Source organism: Sebastes fasciatus, unplaced genomic scaffold (genome assembly GCF_043250625.1).
Source record: "Sebastes fasciatus isolate fSebFas1 unplaced genomic scaffold, fSebFas1.pri Scaffold_26, whole genome shotgun sequence".
Taxonomy (NCBI): Eukaryota; Metazoa; Chordata; class Actinopteri; order Perciformes; family Sebastidae; genus Sebastes; species Sebastes fasciatus.
In genome coordinates this window covers 47,501-65,000 of record NW_027428183.1, presented here as the reverse complement: position 1 = coordinate 65,000, position 17,500 = coordinate 47,501, and the positions used below count along the sequence as shown (strand labels likewise).

At 46.2% G+C, this 17,500-nt stretch overlaps 1 protein-coding gene across 1 annotated transcript in view; it reads right to left on the bottom strand.

Moving 5' to 3' along the window:
• Nucleotides 1-2,117: 2,117 nt before the first annotated feature.
• LOC141763689 (guanine nucleotide-binding protein G(olf) subunit alpha-like) overlaps nt 2,118-17,500 on the bottom strand; it is a 33,561-nt gene continuing 18,178 nt past the window's right edge. Inside the window, exons 11-13 of the mRNA XM_074628274.1 lie at nt 13,594-13,724; nt 4,115-4,182; nt 2,118-2,385 (exon numbers count right to left, since the gene is read on the bottom strand). Of these exons, the coding sequence (XP_074484375.1) occupies nt 2,239-2,385; nt 4,115-4,182; nt 13,594-13,724 (346 nt within the window). The 3' untranslated portion in view covers nt 2,118-2,238. The remainder of the gene's footprint in view (nt 2,386-4,114; nt 4,183-13,593; nt 13,725-17,500) is intronic.

Sequence of the window (17,500 nt, the reverse complement as noted above, 5' to 3'; positions counted from 1 at the left end):
TAACAACAATAATAATAATAACAATAATAATAACAACAATAATAACAACAACAATAACAATAATAATAATAACAATAATAACAATAATAATAACAATAATAACAATAACAATAATAACAATAATATACTGTAACAAGTTCAGAAACATGAACAAATATATTTCAATTCATAATTGTCTCCGTCTTGGTGTTGAGTGATGAAGAAAACCGGCAGGAAATAAAGATACACTTTGTCTCATTCTGTCCCATCAATAATCAATAATCTGTAAACTATAATCAATAATCTGTAATCTATAATCAATAATCTATAACCAATAATCAATAATCAGTTAAAGCAGAGTGATAAATGCTTGAGATACATGAAGTGAAAATATAAGATCTATGAGCATTGATTACATATCAGATTAGCTATTAGTTTCTAGATTAGCTTCTAGATCAGCCTCTAGATTAGCTTCTAGATTAGCTTCTATTTAGCTTCTAGATTATCCTCTAGATTAGCTTCTATTTAGCCTCTAGATTAGCTTCTAGATCAGCTTCTAGATTAGCTTCTAGATCAGCCTCTAGATCAGCTTCTAGATTAGCCTCTAGATTAGTTTCTAGATTAGCCTCTAGATTAGCTTCTATTTAGCCTCTAGATTAGCTTCTAGATCAGCTTCTAGATTAGCTTCTAGATCAGCCTCTAGATCAGCTTCTAGATTAGCTTCTAGTTTAGCCTCTAGATTAGCTTCTAGATTAGCCTCTAGATTAGCTTCTATTTAGCCTCTAGATTAGCTTCTAGATCAGCTTCTAGATTAGCTTCTAGATCAGCCTCTAGATCAGCTTCTAGATTAGCCTCTAGATTAGTTTCTAGATTAGCCTCTAGATTAGCTTCTATTTAGCCTCTAGATTAGCTTCTAGATCAGCTTCTAGATTAGCTTCTAGATCAGCCTCTAGATCAGCTTCTAGATTAGCCTCTAGATTAGTTTCTAGATTAGCCTCTAGATTAGCTTCTATTTAGCCTCTAGATTAGCTTCTAGATCAGCTTCTAGATTAGCTTCTAGATCAGCCTCTAGATCAGCTTCTAGATTAGCTTCTAGTTTAGCCTCTAGATTAGCTTCTAGATTAGCCTCTAGATTAGCTTCTATTTAGCCTCTAGATTAGTTTCTAGATCAACCTCTAGATCAGCTTCTAGATTAGCTTCTAGTTTAGCTTCTAGATTATCTTCTAGATCAGCCTCTAGATTAGCTTCTAGATCAGCCTCTAGATTAGCTTCTATTTAGCCTCTAGATTAGCTTCTAGATCAGCCTCTAGATTAGCCTCTAGATTAGCTTCTATTTAGCATCTAGATTAGCTTCTTTTTAGCCTCTAGATTAGCTTCTAGATCAGCTTCTAGATTAGCTTCTAGTTTAGCTTCTAGATTATCTTCTAGATCAGCCTCTAGATTAGCTTCTAGATCAGCCTCTAGATTAACCTCTAGATTAGCTTCTATTTAGCCTCTAGATTAGCTTCTATTTAGCTTCTAGATTAGCTTCTAGATCACCCTCTAGATTAGCCTGTAGATTAGCCTCTAGATTAGCTTCTATTTAGCCTCTAGATTAGCCTCTAGATTAGCCTCTAGATTAGTTTATATTTAGCCTCTAGATTAGCTTTTATTTAGCTTCTAGATTAGCTTCTAGATCAGCCTCTAGATTAGCTTCTAGATCAGCCTGTAGATTAGCCTCTAGATTAGCTTCTATTTAGCCTCTAGATTAGCCTCTAGATTAGCCTCTAGATTAGCTTCTATTTAGCCTCTAGATTAGCTTCTATTTAGCTTCTAGATTAGCCTCTAGATTAGCTTCTATTTAGCCTCTAGATTAGCCTCTAGATTAGCTTCTATTTAGCCTCTAGATTAGCCTCTAGATTAGCCTCTATTTAGCTTCTAGATTAGCCTCTAGATTAGCTTCTATTTAGCCTCTAGATTAGCTTCTAGATCAGCCTCTAGATCAGCTTCTAGATTAGCTTCTAGTTTAGCTTCTAGATTAGGTTCTAGATCAGCCTCATCAGCTTCTAGATTAGCTTCTAGTTTAGCTTCTAGATTAGCTTCTATTTAGCTTCTAGATTAGCTTCTAGATCAGCCTCTAGTTTAGCTTCTAGATCAGCCTCTAGATCAGCCTCTAGATCAGCCTCTAGATTAGCTTCTAGATTAGTTTCTTCAGGTCTCAGTCTATGAGGGGGGGTGGGGTGGGGGGGGGGCGGGGCCAGATGGGCTCTCAGCAGCCAATCAGAGCAGCTCGTACTGCCGCAGGTGCATCCGCTGGATGATGTCACGACAGTCGTTGAAGACGCGGCGAATGTTTTCAGTGTCGATGGCGCAGGTGAAGTGAGGATAACAGTAATGTTTCCCATCGCCACTCGCCGTGCTGATCCTCTGAGAGACAGACAGGTTAGAGAGACAGACAGGTCAGAGAGACAGACAGGACAGAGAGACAGACAGGTCAGAGAGACAGACAGGTTAGAGACAGACAGGTTAGACAGACAGACAGGTCAGAGAGAGAGACAGGTGAGAGACAGACAGGTCAGAGAGACAGACAGGGTAGAGACAGACAAGTCAGAGAGACAGACAGGGTAGAGACAGACAGGTTAGAGACAGACAGGCTAGAGACAGACAGGTTAGAGACAGACAGGACAGAGAGACAGACAGGTCTGAGAGACAGACAGGACAGAGAGACAGACAGGACAGAGAGATAGACAGGACAGAGAGATAGACAGGACAGAGAGACAGACAGGTTAGAGAGACAGACAGGTTAGAGACAGACAGGTCAGAGACACAGACAGGTTAGAGACAGACAGGTTAGAGAGACAGACAGGTCAGAGAGACAGACAGGTTAGAGACAGACAGGTCAGAGACAGACAGGTCAGAGACAGACAGACAGACAGACAGGTTAGAGAGAGACAAGTTAGAGACAGACAGGTTAGAGACAGACAGGTCAGAGACAGACAGGTTAGAGAGACAGACAGGACAGAGAGACAGACAGGACAGAGAGACAGACAGGTTAGAGAGACAGACATGTTAGAGAGACAGACAGGTTAGAGAGACAGACAGGTTATAGACAGACAGGTTAGACAGACAGACAGACAGGTTAGAGACAGACAGGTCAGAGAGACAGACAGGTCAGAGAGACAGACAGGTTAGAGACAGACAGGTTAGAGACAGACAGGTCAGAGAGACAGACAGGTTAGAGACAGACAGACAGGTTAGAGACAGACAGGTCAGAGAGACAGACAGGTTAGAGAGACAGACAGGGTAGAGAGACAGACAGGTTAGAGGCAGACAGGTTAGAGAGACAGACAGGTTAGAGAGACAGACAGGGTTGAGACAGACAGGTTAGAGAGACAGACAGGGTAGAGACAGACAGGTTAGAGAGACAGACAGGTGAGAGACAGACAGGTTAAACACAGACAGGTTAGAGAGACAGACAGGTTAGAGAGACAGACAGGTTAGAGAGACAGACAGGGTAGAGACAGACAGGTTAGAGAGACAGACAGGTGAGAGACAGACAGGTTAAACACAGACAGGTTAGAGAGACAGACAGGTGAGAGATGGACAGGTCGGAGAGACACAGACAGGTTAGAGACAGACAGGTGAGAGAGACAAACAGGTCAGAGACAGACAGGTTAGAGACAGACAGGTGAGAGATGGACAGGTCAGAGAGACACAGACAGGTGAGAGAGACAGACAGGTCAGAGACAGACAGGTTAGAGAGACAGACAGGTGAGAGAGACAGACAGGTGAGAGAGACAGACAGGTCAGAGACAGACAGGTGAGAGACAGACAGGTGAGAGAGACAGACAGGTGAGAGACAGACAGGTGAGAGACAGACAGGTAAGAGAGAGAGACAGACAGGTGAGAGACAGACAGGTGAGAGACAGACAGGTAAGAGAGACAGACAGGTGAGCGACAGAAAGACAGGTGAGAGGCAGACAGGTGAGAGACAGACAGACAGATAAGAGAGACAGACAGGTTAGAGAGACAGACAGGTCAGAGACAGACAGGTAAGAGAGAGAGAGACACAGGTGAGAGAGACAGACAGGTGAGAGAGACAGACAGACAGATAAGAGAGACAGACAGGTGAGAGAGACAGACAGGTTAGTTTTACCAGGAACTCGTCTCTGATGAAGAACTTGGCTCTGGTCACTCTGGGGTCTTCATCAGCATCCGGAACAGCTGGACACACAGAGACAGAGACAGAGGTCGGGAGGCCTGTCTCACCACGTATATACTGGATTTATCCATCCATCCATCTTCAACCTCTTATCCGGGATCGGGTCGCGGGGGCAACAGCTCCAGCAGGGGACCCCAAACTTCCCTTTCCCGGGCCACATTAACCAGCTCTGACTGGGGGATCCCGAGGCGTTCCCAGGCCAGTGTGGAGATATAATCTCTCCACCTAGTCCTGGGTCTTCCCCGTGGTCTCCTCCCAGCTGGTCGTGCCTGGAACACCTCCCAAGGGAGGCGCCCAGGAGGCATCCGTGCTAGATGCCCGAACCACCTCAACTGGCTCCTTTCGACGCAAAGGAGCAAGGACTCTACTCCGAGTCCCTCACGGATGACTGAGCTTCTTACCCTATCTCTAAGGGAGACGCCAGCCACCCTCCTGAGGAAACCCATTTCGGCCGCTTGTACCCGCGACCTCGTTCTTTCGGTCATGACCCAACCCTCATGACCATAGGTGAGAGTAGGAACGAAGATTGAACGGTAGATCGAGAGCTTTGCCTTCCGGCTCAGCTCTCTTTTCGTCACAACGGTGCGGTAAAGCGAATGCAATACCGCCCCTGCTGCTCCGATTCTCCGACCAATCTCACGTTCCATCGTCCCCTCACTCGTGAACAAGACCCCGAGATACTTAAACTCCTTCACTTGGGGTAAGGACTCATTCCCTACCCGGAGTAGGCAAACCACCGGTTTCCTGCTGAGAACCATGGCCTCAGATTTAGAGGTGCTGATTCTCATCCCGACTGCGTCACACTCGGCTGCGAACCGATCCAGTGAGTGCTGGAGGTCGCAGACCGATGATGCCAACAGGACCACATCATCTGCAAAAAGCAGCGATGAGATCCTCAGCACACCGATCTGCAAACCCTCCTCCACCCGACTACGCCTCGATATCCTGTCCATGAATATCACGAACAGGATTGGTGACAAAGCGCAGCCCTGGCGAAGGCCAACCCCCACCGGAAACGAGTCCGACTTATTGCAGAGGATCCGAACACAGCTCTCGCTTTGGGCGTACAGGGATTGGATGGCCCTGAGAAGTGCCCCCCTCACCCCATACTCCCGCAGCACCCCCCACAGTATCTCCCGGGGGACCCGGTCATATGCCTTCTCCAAGTCCACAAAACACATGTAGACTGGATGGGCATACTCCCAGGCCCCCTCCAGGATCCTTGCGAGAGTAGAGAGCTGGTCCGTTGTTCCACGGCCAGGACGGAATCCGCATTGTTCCTCTTCTATCCGAGGTTCGACTATCGGCCGAACCCTCCTTTCCAGCACCTTGGAGTAGACTTTACCAGGGAGGCTGAGCAGTGTGATACCCCTGTAATTGGCACACACTCTCTGGTCCCCCTTTTTGAAAAGGGGAACCACCACCCCGGTCTGCCACTCCTTAGGCACTGTCACCGACTTCCACGCGGTGTTGAAGAGACGTGTCATCCAAGACAGCCCCTCCCCACCCAGAGCCTTCAGCATTTCTGGGCGGATCTCATCAACCCCCGGGGCTTTGCCACTGTTGAGTTGTTTGACTACCTCAGTGACTTCCACCAGGGTAATTGATGATGGTCCCCCATCAGCTTCCAGGTCTGCCTCTACAATAGAGGGCGTATTGGTCGGATTCAGAAGTTCCTCAAAGTGCTCCTTCCACCGCCCGATTACCTCCTCAGTTGAGGTCAACAGTGTCCCATCCTTACTGTACACAGCTTGGATGGTTCCCCGTTTCCCCCTCCTAAGGTGCCGGATGGTTTTCCAGAAGCACTTTGGTGCCGACCGAAAGTCCTTCTCCATAGCTGCTCCGAACTCCTCCCACACCCGCTGCTTTGCCTCCGTCACGGCAGTGGCTGCTGCTCTTCGGGCCCGTCGGTACCCTGCAACTGCCTCCGGAGACCTCCGAGATAACATATCCCGGAAGGCCTCCTTCTTCAGTCGGACGGCTTCCCTGACCACCGGTGTCCACCACGGTGTTCGAGGGTTGCCGCCCCTTGAGGCACCTAAGACCTTAAAACCACAGCTCACCGCCGCAGCTTCAGCAATGGAAGCTTTGAACATCGTCCACTCGGGTTCAATGCCCCCAACCTCCACAGGGATGCCAGAAAAGCTCCGCCGGAGGTGTGAGTTGAAGATCTCTCGGACAGGGGCCTCCTCCAGACGTTCCCAGTTCACCCTCACTACGCGTTTGGGCTTACCAGGTCTGTCCAGAGTCTTCCCCCACCCTCTGACCCAACTCACCACCAGATGGTGATCAGTTGACAGCTCCGCCCCTCTCTTCACCCGAGTGTCCAAAACATGCGGCCTCAGATCAGATGATACGATTACAAAATCGATCATCGACCTTCGGCCTAGGGTGCTCTGGTACCACGTACACTTATGAGCATCCTTATGTTCGAACATGGTGTTCGTTATGGACAATCCATGACTAGCACAGAAGTCCAATGTAGGGACCCAGCATCTGGCTGGTTTCAAGTGACCTCATGACCTCAGTAACCTGATCCTTGACCACAGGACTCATCTCAGTCCTCATTGGCTACAGTAACATTTCACACCTAGGTGTGAAATTCACACAGAACAAAACCAGAGGAATGTTCTTTGTTCCTTCTCTTTCGACTCTTTCTTCTCATCTGCTCATCTCTCCTGACGTGTGAGAGGTGAGCTGCTGCGCTCTCTCTGCTCTTCATCTCCTCAACCCAGGCTGACCTGGTTGAGGTGAACGGCTCTCAAGTCCAGAACTTGCAAAACAGTTCTGGTTCTGATCAATGGCCTGTTAGGAAACAGCCATTGCAACCAAGGAACCAAACGGCAGACGACGCGAGTGCTCTGCCCTTTCCACCAGCTAACTTCAAGCTATCAAGCAAAGAAGTTAGCACCAAACTAACAGCAAAGACGACCTCTTTGACTTGGAACCACAACTTCAACACATGGAATCACAAACCCGGTTCTTCCATGGATTGGTAACGTACTGGGCCTTAGCATTAGCAATCGCACAGGGCTGAGCAAGACTGTCCAACTTTGATTTCTAGAAAGTACTTGTATTGATTTGGTTTGATGTTATTCATTGAGTTTGACTGTGGTGATTTATCTGTATTTGATATCTGGGTAACTGGCTTCGCCACATCTGATGTGTTTAGTTTATGCTTCACATAGACAAGGTCTTGCATGCAACTAACCATCTTTTCTAACCCACTGCATCTCTAACACACATAAAGATCACATACAGAAACTGTGAATTAGTTAAACATAAACATACAGCTTCAGATAATCTTAACCCCACAGCACCCCACTCTCTGTCCTTCTTCTCAGAAGAACAAAGAGGTCATGTGGTGACATGCTGATGGCCATCTTTGATTCCGCCATCTTTGATTCAGCCATCTTTGTAGTTTTACAGTGCCCGCCATTTTGTTTGTAGGCCATACAGACATTTTGAGACAAGAACCCATCTTGTTTCCCCCCCTCTCTCTCTCTCACACACACACACCCACACACACATACACACTGTGTTTGGTTTGTTTAGTTTAGTTATTTAGTTAGATTAATATTGTGTTTTGAACCTTTATTATCTTGTAAATAAATGTTTGTGGAATATACATGCTGGTCTCTTTAATGTTGCACAAGAGTGAATAATGCCAACCTCTGCTATGTCAAGAACTCCGATATCCTTCAAACTTTACTTTCTATTTTGGTTATAGTTATTAATTTAATTATTAATCAACGTTCCAAATTGATAGTTTAGCATATATAATGAGACTATATTAACGTTTTGGTCATTGGTCCCTGATTCCAGGGTGGTGCCCCGTTTATTATTAATGTTTATTGATAATCTTTATTAATATTAATAATATTATTATTTATTAATTAATTTGCTAATAACCAAAACCTACCAAAGTAGAACCCCTACATAATGGTGCCCCGTGTGAGGCATAGTATTCTTGTTGGCAAATGTTCATAATTGTGCAATATTAATTTTCAGCATAATTTTTGGTCAAAAACAAAAATTTCATATTCCACTTCTAAACAAACCAAAAGTGTTTACATTCTACACCACTAGTCTTCCACAGGAGTAGAAGTCCAGCTGTACTTTTAAACAAGTACATTGTGGTTAGAATTGTTATTTGAGAGATTTTGAGTATTAACACTTTAAGCCTTTATGGTGTTAATTTTAATAATTTGCTTTTGCTGCTAATTCAAGTTGACCTACGCTGTAGAACTTGAGAGAATTTTGGTTCAGCATTTGAATACCACATATTCAATGCAATCTGGTCTAGTTGTCATATTTTGCTGTTAATCTAAGTGTTCCTTTAATGACACAGCGTGCCACCGGCCCTGTGTAACATAGAGAGCTTGTACCCTGCTGTGTAACTGCCAAGCATTCCACAGCCTGAGTTAAGATAAGAGCCACAGTGTGCTACCAGCCCTGTGATATAAGTTTGCAACCTAGCTGTTACTTCCACATGTTCCAGCTTGAGTCACCTTTAAGAAACATCATCACAACTGTTACTGCCCTGCATCTCAGTTAGTGCATGTTGTGTGTAAGCAAACTTATTTTGTAAACCTTGTTTACTTTACTGGCCTTTTGTTTGATGCCCACTAGAGTCACTAGTTGGTCCCCTCCTCCACAGGAGCTACTCCACAGGGAGCTACCCCCCATAGTGTAGGCCAGTGTATTGTTGTTTTGCTAGTGTACCTCCCAAACTACACCACAAGGTGTCTGCCAGCGCAACACCATAGCCAACAACATTATTTTGTTTTCTACTAGACATCCTGTTTAGTTTCACCCTCCATTCCAGGTTTAACAATGGAGAACCCCTGTGTTGAGCTTTTTATTTCTTCCCTAGCACAGAGCCTAAACCCCGGCTGCCCTGAACTCATCAGCAGGTTGAGTTTCAGTGAGTGCAGGAAAGAAATGGAATCGCTCCTCACAGACAGGTTTGATGCGCAGACTGCATCCAAAGATTCATTGTTAAAATGCTTGCTTCTGATTTTTCACAGGCAGACCAGTCTTGCCACTCAGAGTAAAGTAGCCCTGGAAAAAGAGGTAGATAGCCTAAGAACGCAAAGTGCTAGTCTCCTCCATGAAGTTCAGACAGCTGATAAGAAAGCCATGCGTTACTTAGAAGACCTGCATTCAGCAGTTAGCTCTTTTTCAGTACAAAGAAAAATTGTTAGGGCTTAGACTAGAATGTCTTTCCCCACCACAGTCTGTCAGTCACTGTGATTCTGGCTACTCAGATTCACTCTCCTCACATGATGAGAGTTTAACTCCCTCTCCACTCAGAAGTGAAAGATTTCCAACCGACTTAAAATCTTTGGGAATGAAGTCAGATCCTCAACCTCCCCCGAGAGAAAGAGTGAACAGCTACCTGACTACTTATTGTTCTGAAACTGACAGTGAAGACACATGTAGTTTATCTTCAAGAAGATATCCTGCCACATGTTCTTCTCAGCCACTGAGAAATGACACCTTCCTCTGTGCTCCTCCCTCCAAAGGTTCAGCCTGCTTTCCACTCTGTCACAAGGGTGATGACAGCTGTCCAGCCTCTGCTCCTCAGCCAGAGAGGACATTAGCATGTGATGCACCAGTACATTGTAATGCTAATTTAGTCTTGCCTTCAGCAGAAAGGACTCCCCGCCATGAAGTGCTGGAATTCATAGCTAAGGACATTGAATGTTTTGATCCAGGCAACTGTGATCAACACATTGATGACTATTTTAAGGAATTAGATCACAATCTAATTGACTTAACACACGCCACCCAAAGGGAGAAAGTTAAACTTGTGTGGAAAACCAGCTCTAAAGCTGTGCACAAGTTTATACAGTCACAACCTCCCAGTGTCAGAAATGACTATTGTGAGCTTCGCCATGCACTGATAGAAGAATTCTCTTCCACAGCTGACGAGACCTCAGCGATGTTTGCAGCCCTTCAAATTAAACATTCACGTAGTGAGAATCCTAGAGATTACTACAAACGTTTAAGGCATGCATACTTCCAAGGTAAGAATGCGCCAGGCTTAGAAGAAAACTCTTTCTTCAAGTCCTTATTTCTGCAGAATCTGCATCCCTGTGTACGCACTCACGTCGTACTGAGGATGCATGAGGGTAACCCCTCACTGTGTGAGATAAGGAAGATGACACAGATAGCTTGGGAAACTCTGGTCATTTCCAAAAAGGGGGGTAAATTAACTGAGCCCACCAGCTCAAACACTAACGTGTCAAGCAGATCTGCCACCTCAAAAGCCCACCTTCACAACGGGTCGAAGGGGGGTCAGAAGAGGTTGCATAGGGATACTGAGCGTAACCGCCATGTCCCCCATTTGCATAGAGATAGGCATTCACACAACAGAAGTGTTAGAAAGCCATACGCTGAAATTCTGTCCCAGAATTGGCGTGACCGGTCTGACGATGACCACAGCATCTCTGACCACATTTCAGACTCTGAACAAGGTTCAGAACATGGACATAATCTAGCATACAGTGATAGCTACTCTGAGTGCCTCTCTGCCTCTGGCTACCTGGAGCGTTACAGCCCTGAGCCACGAGTTCAGCACGAGAGATCCAGAGCTACCTTCCCACGGTACTAGCTACACCTAGCTAACAGTGAGACTGACGCTAGATCACGGTGCCTTAATTTTCCTTTCCTCTTTTACTAGGGAAAACTAGAGTTTGTTAGCAACAGCAAAAACTCAACTCAGACACCACTGTCCAACTTTACAAGTACACTTGGACCAACTCCTTAGTAGTATCTTGTTTAGAGATCACTAGTGCACACACTAGCTTAGGACACCACATTATGACTGTACAGAACCAGTCATACACCTGTCCGCATTGTTTTAGGTGACACTCCGCCTCTCACCTTAACAACTTAACACCTCTAACATTCCTGTTCTTCACTAACCTTATAAATAACAGAGAAACATAGTTAGGTATTTTATACAATGCTATTGTTTTTGTTTATCTGGTTTTATTTGTAACTTAGGGACTGTTCTTGCTTAGCCAGGATAGATAGTCTTAACCAATGCCCAATTGGTTAATGAACTGCCCAGACGTTACAAAATGGAATGAACTGTTGAATGAACTTTTTCAATCATGGATTTAACAACTTTTCAGTTGTCCCCAGGGATTGGACTGTACAACCTCCAGGTTGTTTCCAAGGATCTGTGAACTGTTCAACCTTCTGATTTGCTCTTGAAGGATGTTACACATCTTAAAGACCAAATGGGGGGATGTAGGGACCCAGCATCTGGCTGGTTTCAAGTGACCTCATGACCTCAGTAACCTGATCCTTGACCACAGGACTCATCTCAGTCCTCATTGGCTACAGTAACATTTCACACCTAGGTGTGAAATTCACACAGAACAAAACCAGAGGAATGTTCTTTGTTCCTTCTCTTTCGACTCTTTCTTCTCATCTGCTCATCTCTCCTGACGTGTGAGAGGTGAGCTGCTGCGCTCTCTCTGCTCTTCATCTACTCAACCCAGGCTGACCTGGTTGAGGTGAACGGCTCTCAAGTCCAGAACTTGCAAAACAGTTCTGGTTCTGATCAATGGCCTGTTAGGAAACAGCCATTGCAACCAAGGAACCAAACGGCAGACGACGCGAGTGCTCTGCCCTTTCCACCAGCTAACTTCAAGCTATCAAGCAAAGAAGTTAGCACCAAACTAACAGCAAAGACGACCTCTTTGACTTGGAACCACAACTTCAACACATGGAATCACAAACCCTTTTCTTCCATGGATTGGTAACGTACTGGGCCTTAGCATTAGCAATCGCACAGGGCTGAGCAAGACTGTCCAACTTTGATTTCTAGAAAGTACTTGTATTGATTTGGTTTAATGTTATTCATTGAGTTTGACTGTGTTGATTTATCTGTATTTGATATCTGGGTAACTGGCTTCGCCACATCTGATGTGTTTAGTTTATGCTTCACATAGACAAGGTCTTGCATGCAACTAACCATCTTTTCTAACCCACTGCATCTCTAACACACATAAAGATCACATACAGAAACTGTGAATTAGTTAAACATAAACATACAGCTTCAGATAATCTTAACCACACATCACCCCCCTCTCTGTCCTTCTTCTCAGAAGAACAAAGAGGTCATGTGGTGACATGCTGATGGCCATCTTTGATTCCGCCATCTTTGATTCCGCCATCTTTGTAGTTTTACAGTGCCCGCCATCTTGTTTGTAGGCCATACAGACATTTTGAGACAAGAACCCATCTTGTTTCCCCCCCTCTCTCTCACACACACTCACACACACACACACACACACACACACACACACACACACACAGTGTTTGGTTTGTTTAGTTTAGTTATTTAGTTAGATTAATATTGTGTTTTGAACCTTTATTAACTTGTAAATAAATGTTTGTGGAATATACATGCTGGTCTCTTTAATGTTGCATAAGAGTGAATAATGCCAACCTCTGCTATGTCAAGAACTCCGATATCCTTCAACCTTTACTTTCTATTTTGGTTATAGTTATTAATTTAATTATTAATCAACGTTCCAAATTGATAGTTTAGCCTATATAATGAGACTATATTAACGTTTTGGTCATTGGTCCCTGATTCCAGGGTGGTGCCCCGTTTATTATTAATGTTTATTGATAATCTTTATTAATATTAATAATTATATTATTATTTATTAATTAATTTGCTAATAACCAAAACCTACCAAAGTAGAACCCCTACACCAACAACAAACGACCACTCGGGTTTAGAGCAGGGAGGCCGTTCCTCCCAATCACGCCACTCCAGGTGTCTCCATCGTTGCCCACGTGCGCGTTGAAGTCTCCCAGGAGAACTATGGAGTCCCCTACTGGAGCCCCATACAGGACTCCATACAGGACTCCATTCAGGGTCTCCAAGAAGGCCGAATACTCCGAACTGCTGTTTGGTGCATACGCACAAACAACAGTCAGAGTTTTCCCCCCCATAACCCGAAGGCGTAGGGAGGCGACCCTCTCGTCCACCGGGGTAAACTCCAACATAGCGGCACTCAGCCGGGGATTTGTGAGTATCCCCACACCCGCCCGGCGCCTCACACCATGGGCAACTCCAGAGAAGAATAGAGTCCAACCCCTATCCAAGAGTACGGTTCCAGAACCGAGGCTGTGCGTAGAGGTAAGCCCTACCAGATCCAACTGATAGCGCTCCACCTCCCGCACAAGCTCCGGCTCCTTCCCCCACAGAGAGGTGACGTTCCACGTCCCCAGAGCCAGCCTCTGCCGCCCGGGTCCGGTCCGTCGAGGTCCCTGGCCTTCACTGCCACCCGTGTGGCAGCGCACCCGGAGACAGACTGGCATACTGGATTTATATATAGTATATATATATATATATATATACTACATGTGTGTATTTGTACCTTCAGCAGGGACTTGGTAGGTGACGTATTCGGGGAAATAATCCTCCACTTTGGATTTTCCAGCCAGAATCTTGTCAGCGAGAACGTCCTGTTTGTTCAGGAACAAGATCACTGAGATGGTCTTCAGGAACCTGCAGCCAATCACAGAGCAGAGAGGGTTAACTACAGCCAATCAGAGAGCAGAGAGGGTTAACTGCAGCCAATCAGAGCAGAGAGGGTTAACTGCAGCCAATCAGAGAGCAGAGAGGGTTAACTACAGCCAATCAGAGAGCAGAGAGGGTTAACTGCAGCCAATCACAGAGCAGAGAGGGTTAACTACAGCCAATCAGAGAGCAGAGAGGGTTAACTGCAGCCAATCAGAGCAGAGAGGGTTAACTACAGCCAATCACAGAGCAGAGAGGGTTAACTACAGCCAATCAGAGAGCAGAGAGGGTTAACTGCAGCCAATCACAGAGCAGAGAGGGTTAACTACAGCCAATCAGAGAGCAGAGAGGGTTAACTGCAGCCAATCAGAGAGCAGAGAGGGTTAACTACAGCCAATCAGAGAGCAGAGAGGGTTAACTGCAGCCAATCACAGAGCAGAGAGGGTTAACTACAGCCAATCACAGAGCAGAGAGGGTTAACTACAGCCAATCAGAGAGCAGAGAGGGTTAACTGCAGCCAATCACAGAGCAGAGAGGGTTAACTACAGCCAATCAGAGAGCAGAGAGGGTTAACTACAGCCAATCAGAGAGCAGAGAGGGTTAACTACAGCCAATCACAGAGCAGAGAGGGTTAACTACAGCCAATCACAGAGCAGAGAGGGTTAACTACAGCCAATCAGAGAGCAGAGAGGGTTAACTGCAGCCAATCACAGAGCAGAGAGGGTTAACTACAGCCAATCACAGAGCAGAGAGGGTTAACTACAGCCAATCACAGAGCAGAGAGGGTTAACTACAGCCAATCAGAGAGCAGAGAGGGTTAACTACAGCCAATCACAGAGCAGAGAGGGTTAACTACAGCCAATCAGAGAGCAGAGAGGGTTAACTACAGCCAATCAGAGAGGGTGAACTACAGCCAATCAGAGAGCAGAGAGGGTTAACTACAGCCAATCACAGAACAGAGAGGGTTAACTACAGCCAATCAGAGAGCAGAGAGGGTGAACTACAGCCAATCACAGAGCAGAGAGGGTTAACTACAGCCAATCAGAGAGCAGAGAGGGTTAACTACAGCCAATCAGAGAGCAGAGAGGGTGAACTACAGCCAATCACAGAGCAGAGAGGGTTAACTACAGTCAATCACAGAGCAGAGAGGGTTAACTACAGCCAATCAGAGAGCAGAGAGGGTGAACTACAGCCAATCAGAGAGCAGAGAGGGTGAACTACAGCCAATCACAGAGCAGAGAGGGTTAACTACAGCCAATCAGAGAGCAGAGAGGGTGAACTACAGCCAATCACAGAGCAGAGAGGGTGAACTACAGCCAATAAGAGAGCAGAGAGGGTTAACTACAGCCAATCAGAGAGCAGAGAGGGTGAACTACAGCCAATCACAGAGCAGAGAGGGTGAACTACAGCCAAGCAGAGAGGGTGAACTACAGCCAATCACAGAGCAGAGAGGGTTAACTACAGCCAATCAGAGAGCAGAGAGGGTGAACTACAGTCAATCACAGAGCAGAGAGGGTTAACTACAGCCAATCAGAGAGCAGAGAGGGTTAACTACAGCCAATCAGAGAGCAGAGAGGGTGAACTACAGCCAATCAGAGAGCAGAGAGGGTTAACTACAGCCAATCACAGAGCAGAGAGGGTTAACTACAGCCAATCACAGAGCAGAGAGGGTTAACTACAGCCAATCAGAGAGCAGAGAGGGTTAACTACAGCCAATCAAAGAGCAGAGAGGGTTAACTACAGCCAATCAGAGAGCAGAGAGGGTTAACTACAGCCAATCAGAGAGGGTGAACTACAGCCAATCAGAGAGCAGAGAGGGTTAACTACAGCCAATCACAGAGCAGAGAGGGTTAACTACAGCCAATCAGAGAGCAGAGAGGGTGAACTACAGCCAATCACAGAGCAGAGAGGGTTAACTACAGCCAATCAGAGAGCAGAGAGGGTTAACTACAGCCAATCACAGAGCAGAGAGGGTTAACTACAGCCAATCAGAGAGCAGAGAGGGTTAACTGCAGCCAATCACAGAGCAGAGAGGGTTAACTACAGCCAATCACAGAGCAGAGAGGGTTAACTACAGCCAATCACAGAGCAGAGAGGGTTAACTACAGCCAATCAGAGAGCAGAGAGGGTTAACTACAGCCAATCACAGAGCAGAGAGGGTTAACTACAGCCAATCAGAGAGCAGAGAGGGTTAACTACAGCCAATCAGAGCAGAGAGGGTTAACTACAGCCAATCAGAGAGGGTGAACTACAGCCAATCAGAGAGCAGAGAGGGTTAACTACAGCCAATCACAGAACAGAGAGGGTTAACTACAGCCAATCAGAGAGCAGAGAGGGTGAACTACAGCCAATCACAGAGCAGAGAGGGTTAACTACAGCCAATCAGAGAGCAGAGAGGGTTAACTACAGCCAATCAGAGAGCAGAGAGGGTGAACTACAGCCAATCAGAGAGCAGAGAGGGTGAACTACAGCCAATCACAGAGCAGAGAGGGTTAACTACAGCCAATCACAGAGCAGAGAGGGTTAACTACAGCCAATCAGAGAGCAGAGAGGGTGAACTACAGACAATCACAGAGCAGAGAGGGTGAACTACAGCCAATAAGAGAGCAGAGAGGGTTAACTACAGCCAATCAGAGAGCAGAGAGGGTGAACTACAGCCAATCACAGAGCAGAGAGGGTGAACTACAGCCAATCAGAGAGCAGAGAGGGTGAACTACAGCCAATCACAGAGCAGAGAGGGTTAACTACAGCCAATCAGAGAGCAGAGAGGGTGAACTACAGTCAATCACAGAGCAGAGAGGGTTAACTACAGCCAATCAGAGAGCAGAGAGGGTTAACTACAGCCAATCAGAGAGCAGAGAGGGTGAACTACAGCCAATCAGAGAGCAGAGAGGGTGAACTACAGCCAATCAGAGAGCAGAGAGGGTTAACTACAGCCAATCAGAGAGCAGAGAGGGTTAACTGCAGCCAATCACAGAGCAGAGAGGGTTAACTACAGCCAATCACAGAGCAGAGAGGGTTAACTACAGCCAATCACAGAGCAGAGAGGGTTAACTACAGCCAATCAGAGAGCAGAGAGGGTTAACTACAGCCAATCAAAGAGCAGAGAGGGTTAACTACAGCCAATCAGAGAGCAGAGAGGGTTAACTACAGCCAATCAGAGAGGGTGAACTACAGCCAATCAGAGAGCAGAGAGGGTTAACTACAGCCAATCACAGAGCAGAGAGGGTTAACTACAGCCAATCAGAGAGCAGAGAGGGTGAACTACAGCCAATCACAGAGCAGAGAGGGTTAACTACAGCCAATCACAGAGCAGAGAGGGTTAACTACAGCCAATCAGAGAGCAGAGAGGGTGAACTACAGCCAATCAGAGAGCAGAGAGGGTGAACTACAGCCAATCACAGAGCAGAGAGGGTTAACTACAGCCAATCACAGAGCAGAGAGGGTTAACTACAGCCAATCAGAGAGCAGAGAGGGTGAACTACAGCCAATCAGAGAGCAGAGAGGGTGAACTACAGCCAATCAGAGAGCAGAGAGGGTTAACTACAGCCAATCACAGAGCAGAGAGGGTTAACTACAGCCAATCAGAGAGCAGAGAGGGTTAACTACAGCCAATCACAGAGCAGAGAGGGTGAACTACAGCCAATAAGAGAGCAGAGAGGGTTAACTACAGCCAATCAGAGAGCAGAGAGGGTGAACTACAGCCAATCACAGAGCAGAGAGGGTGAACTACAGCCAATCAGAGAGCAGAGAGGGTGAACTAC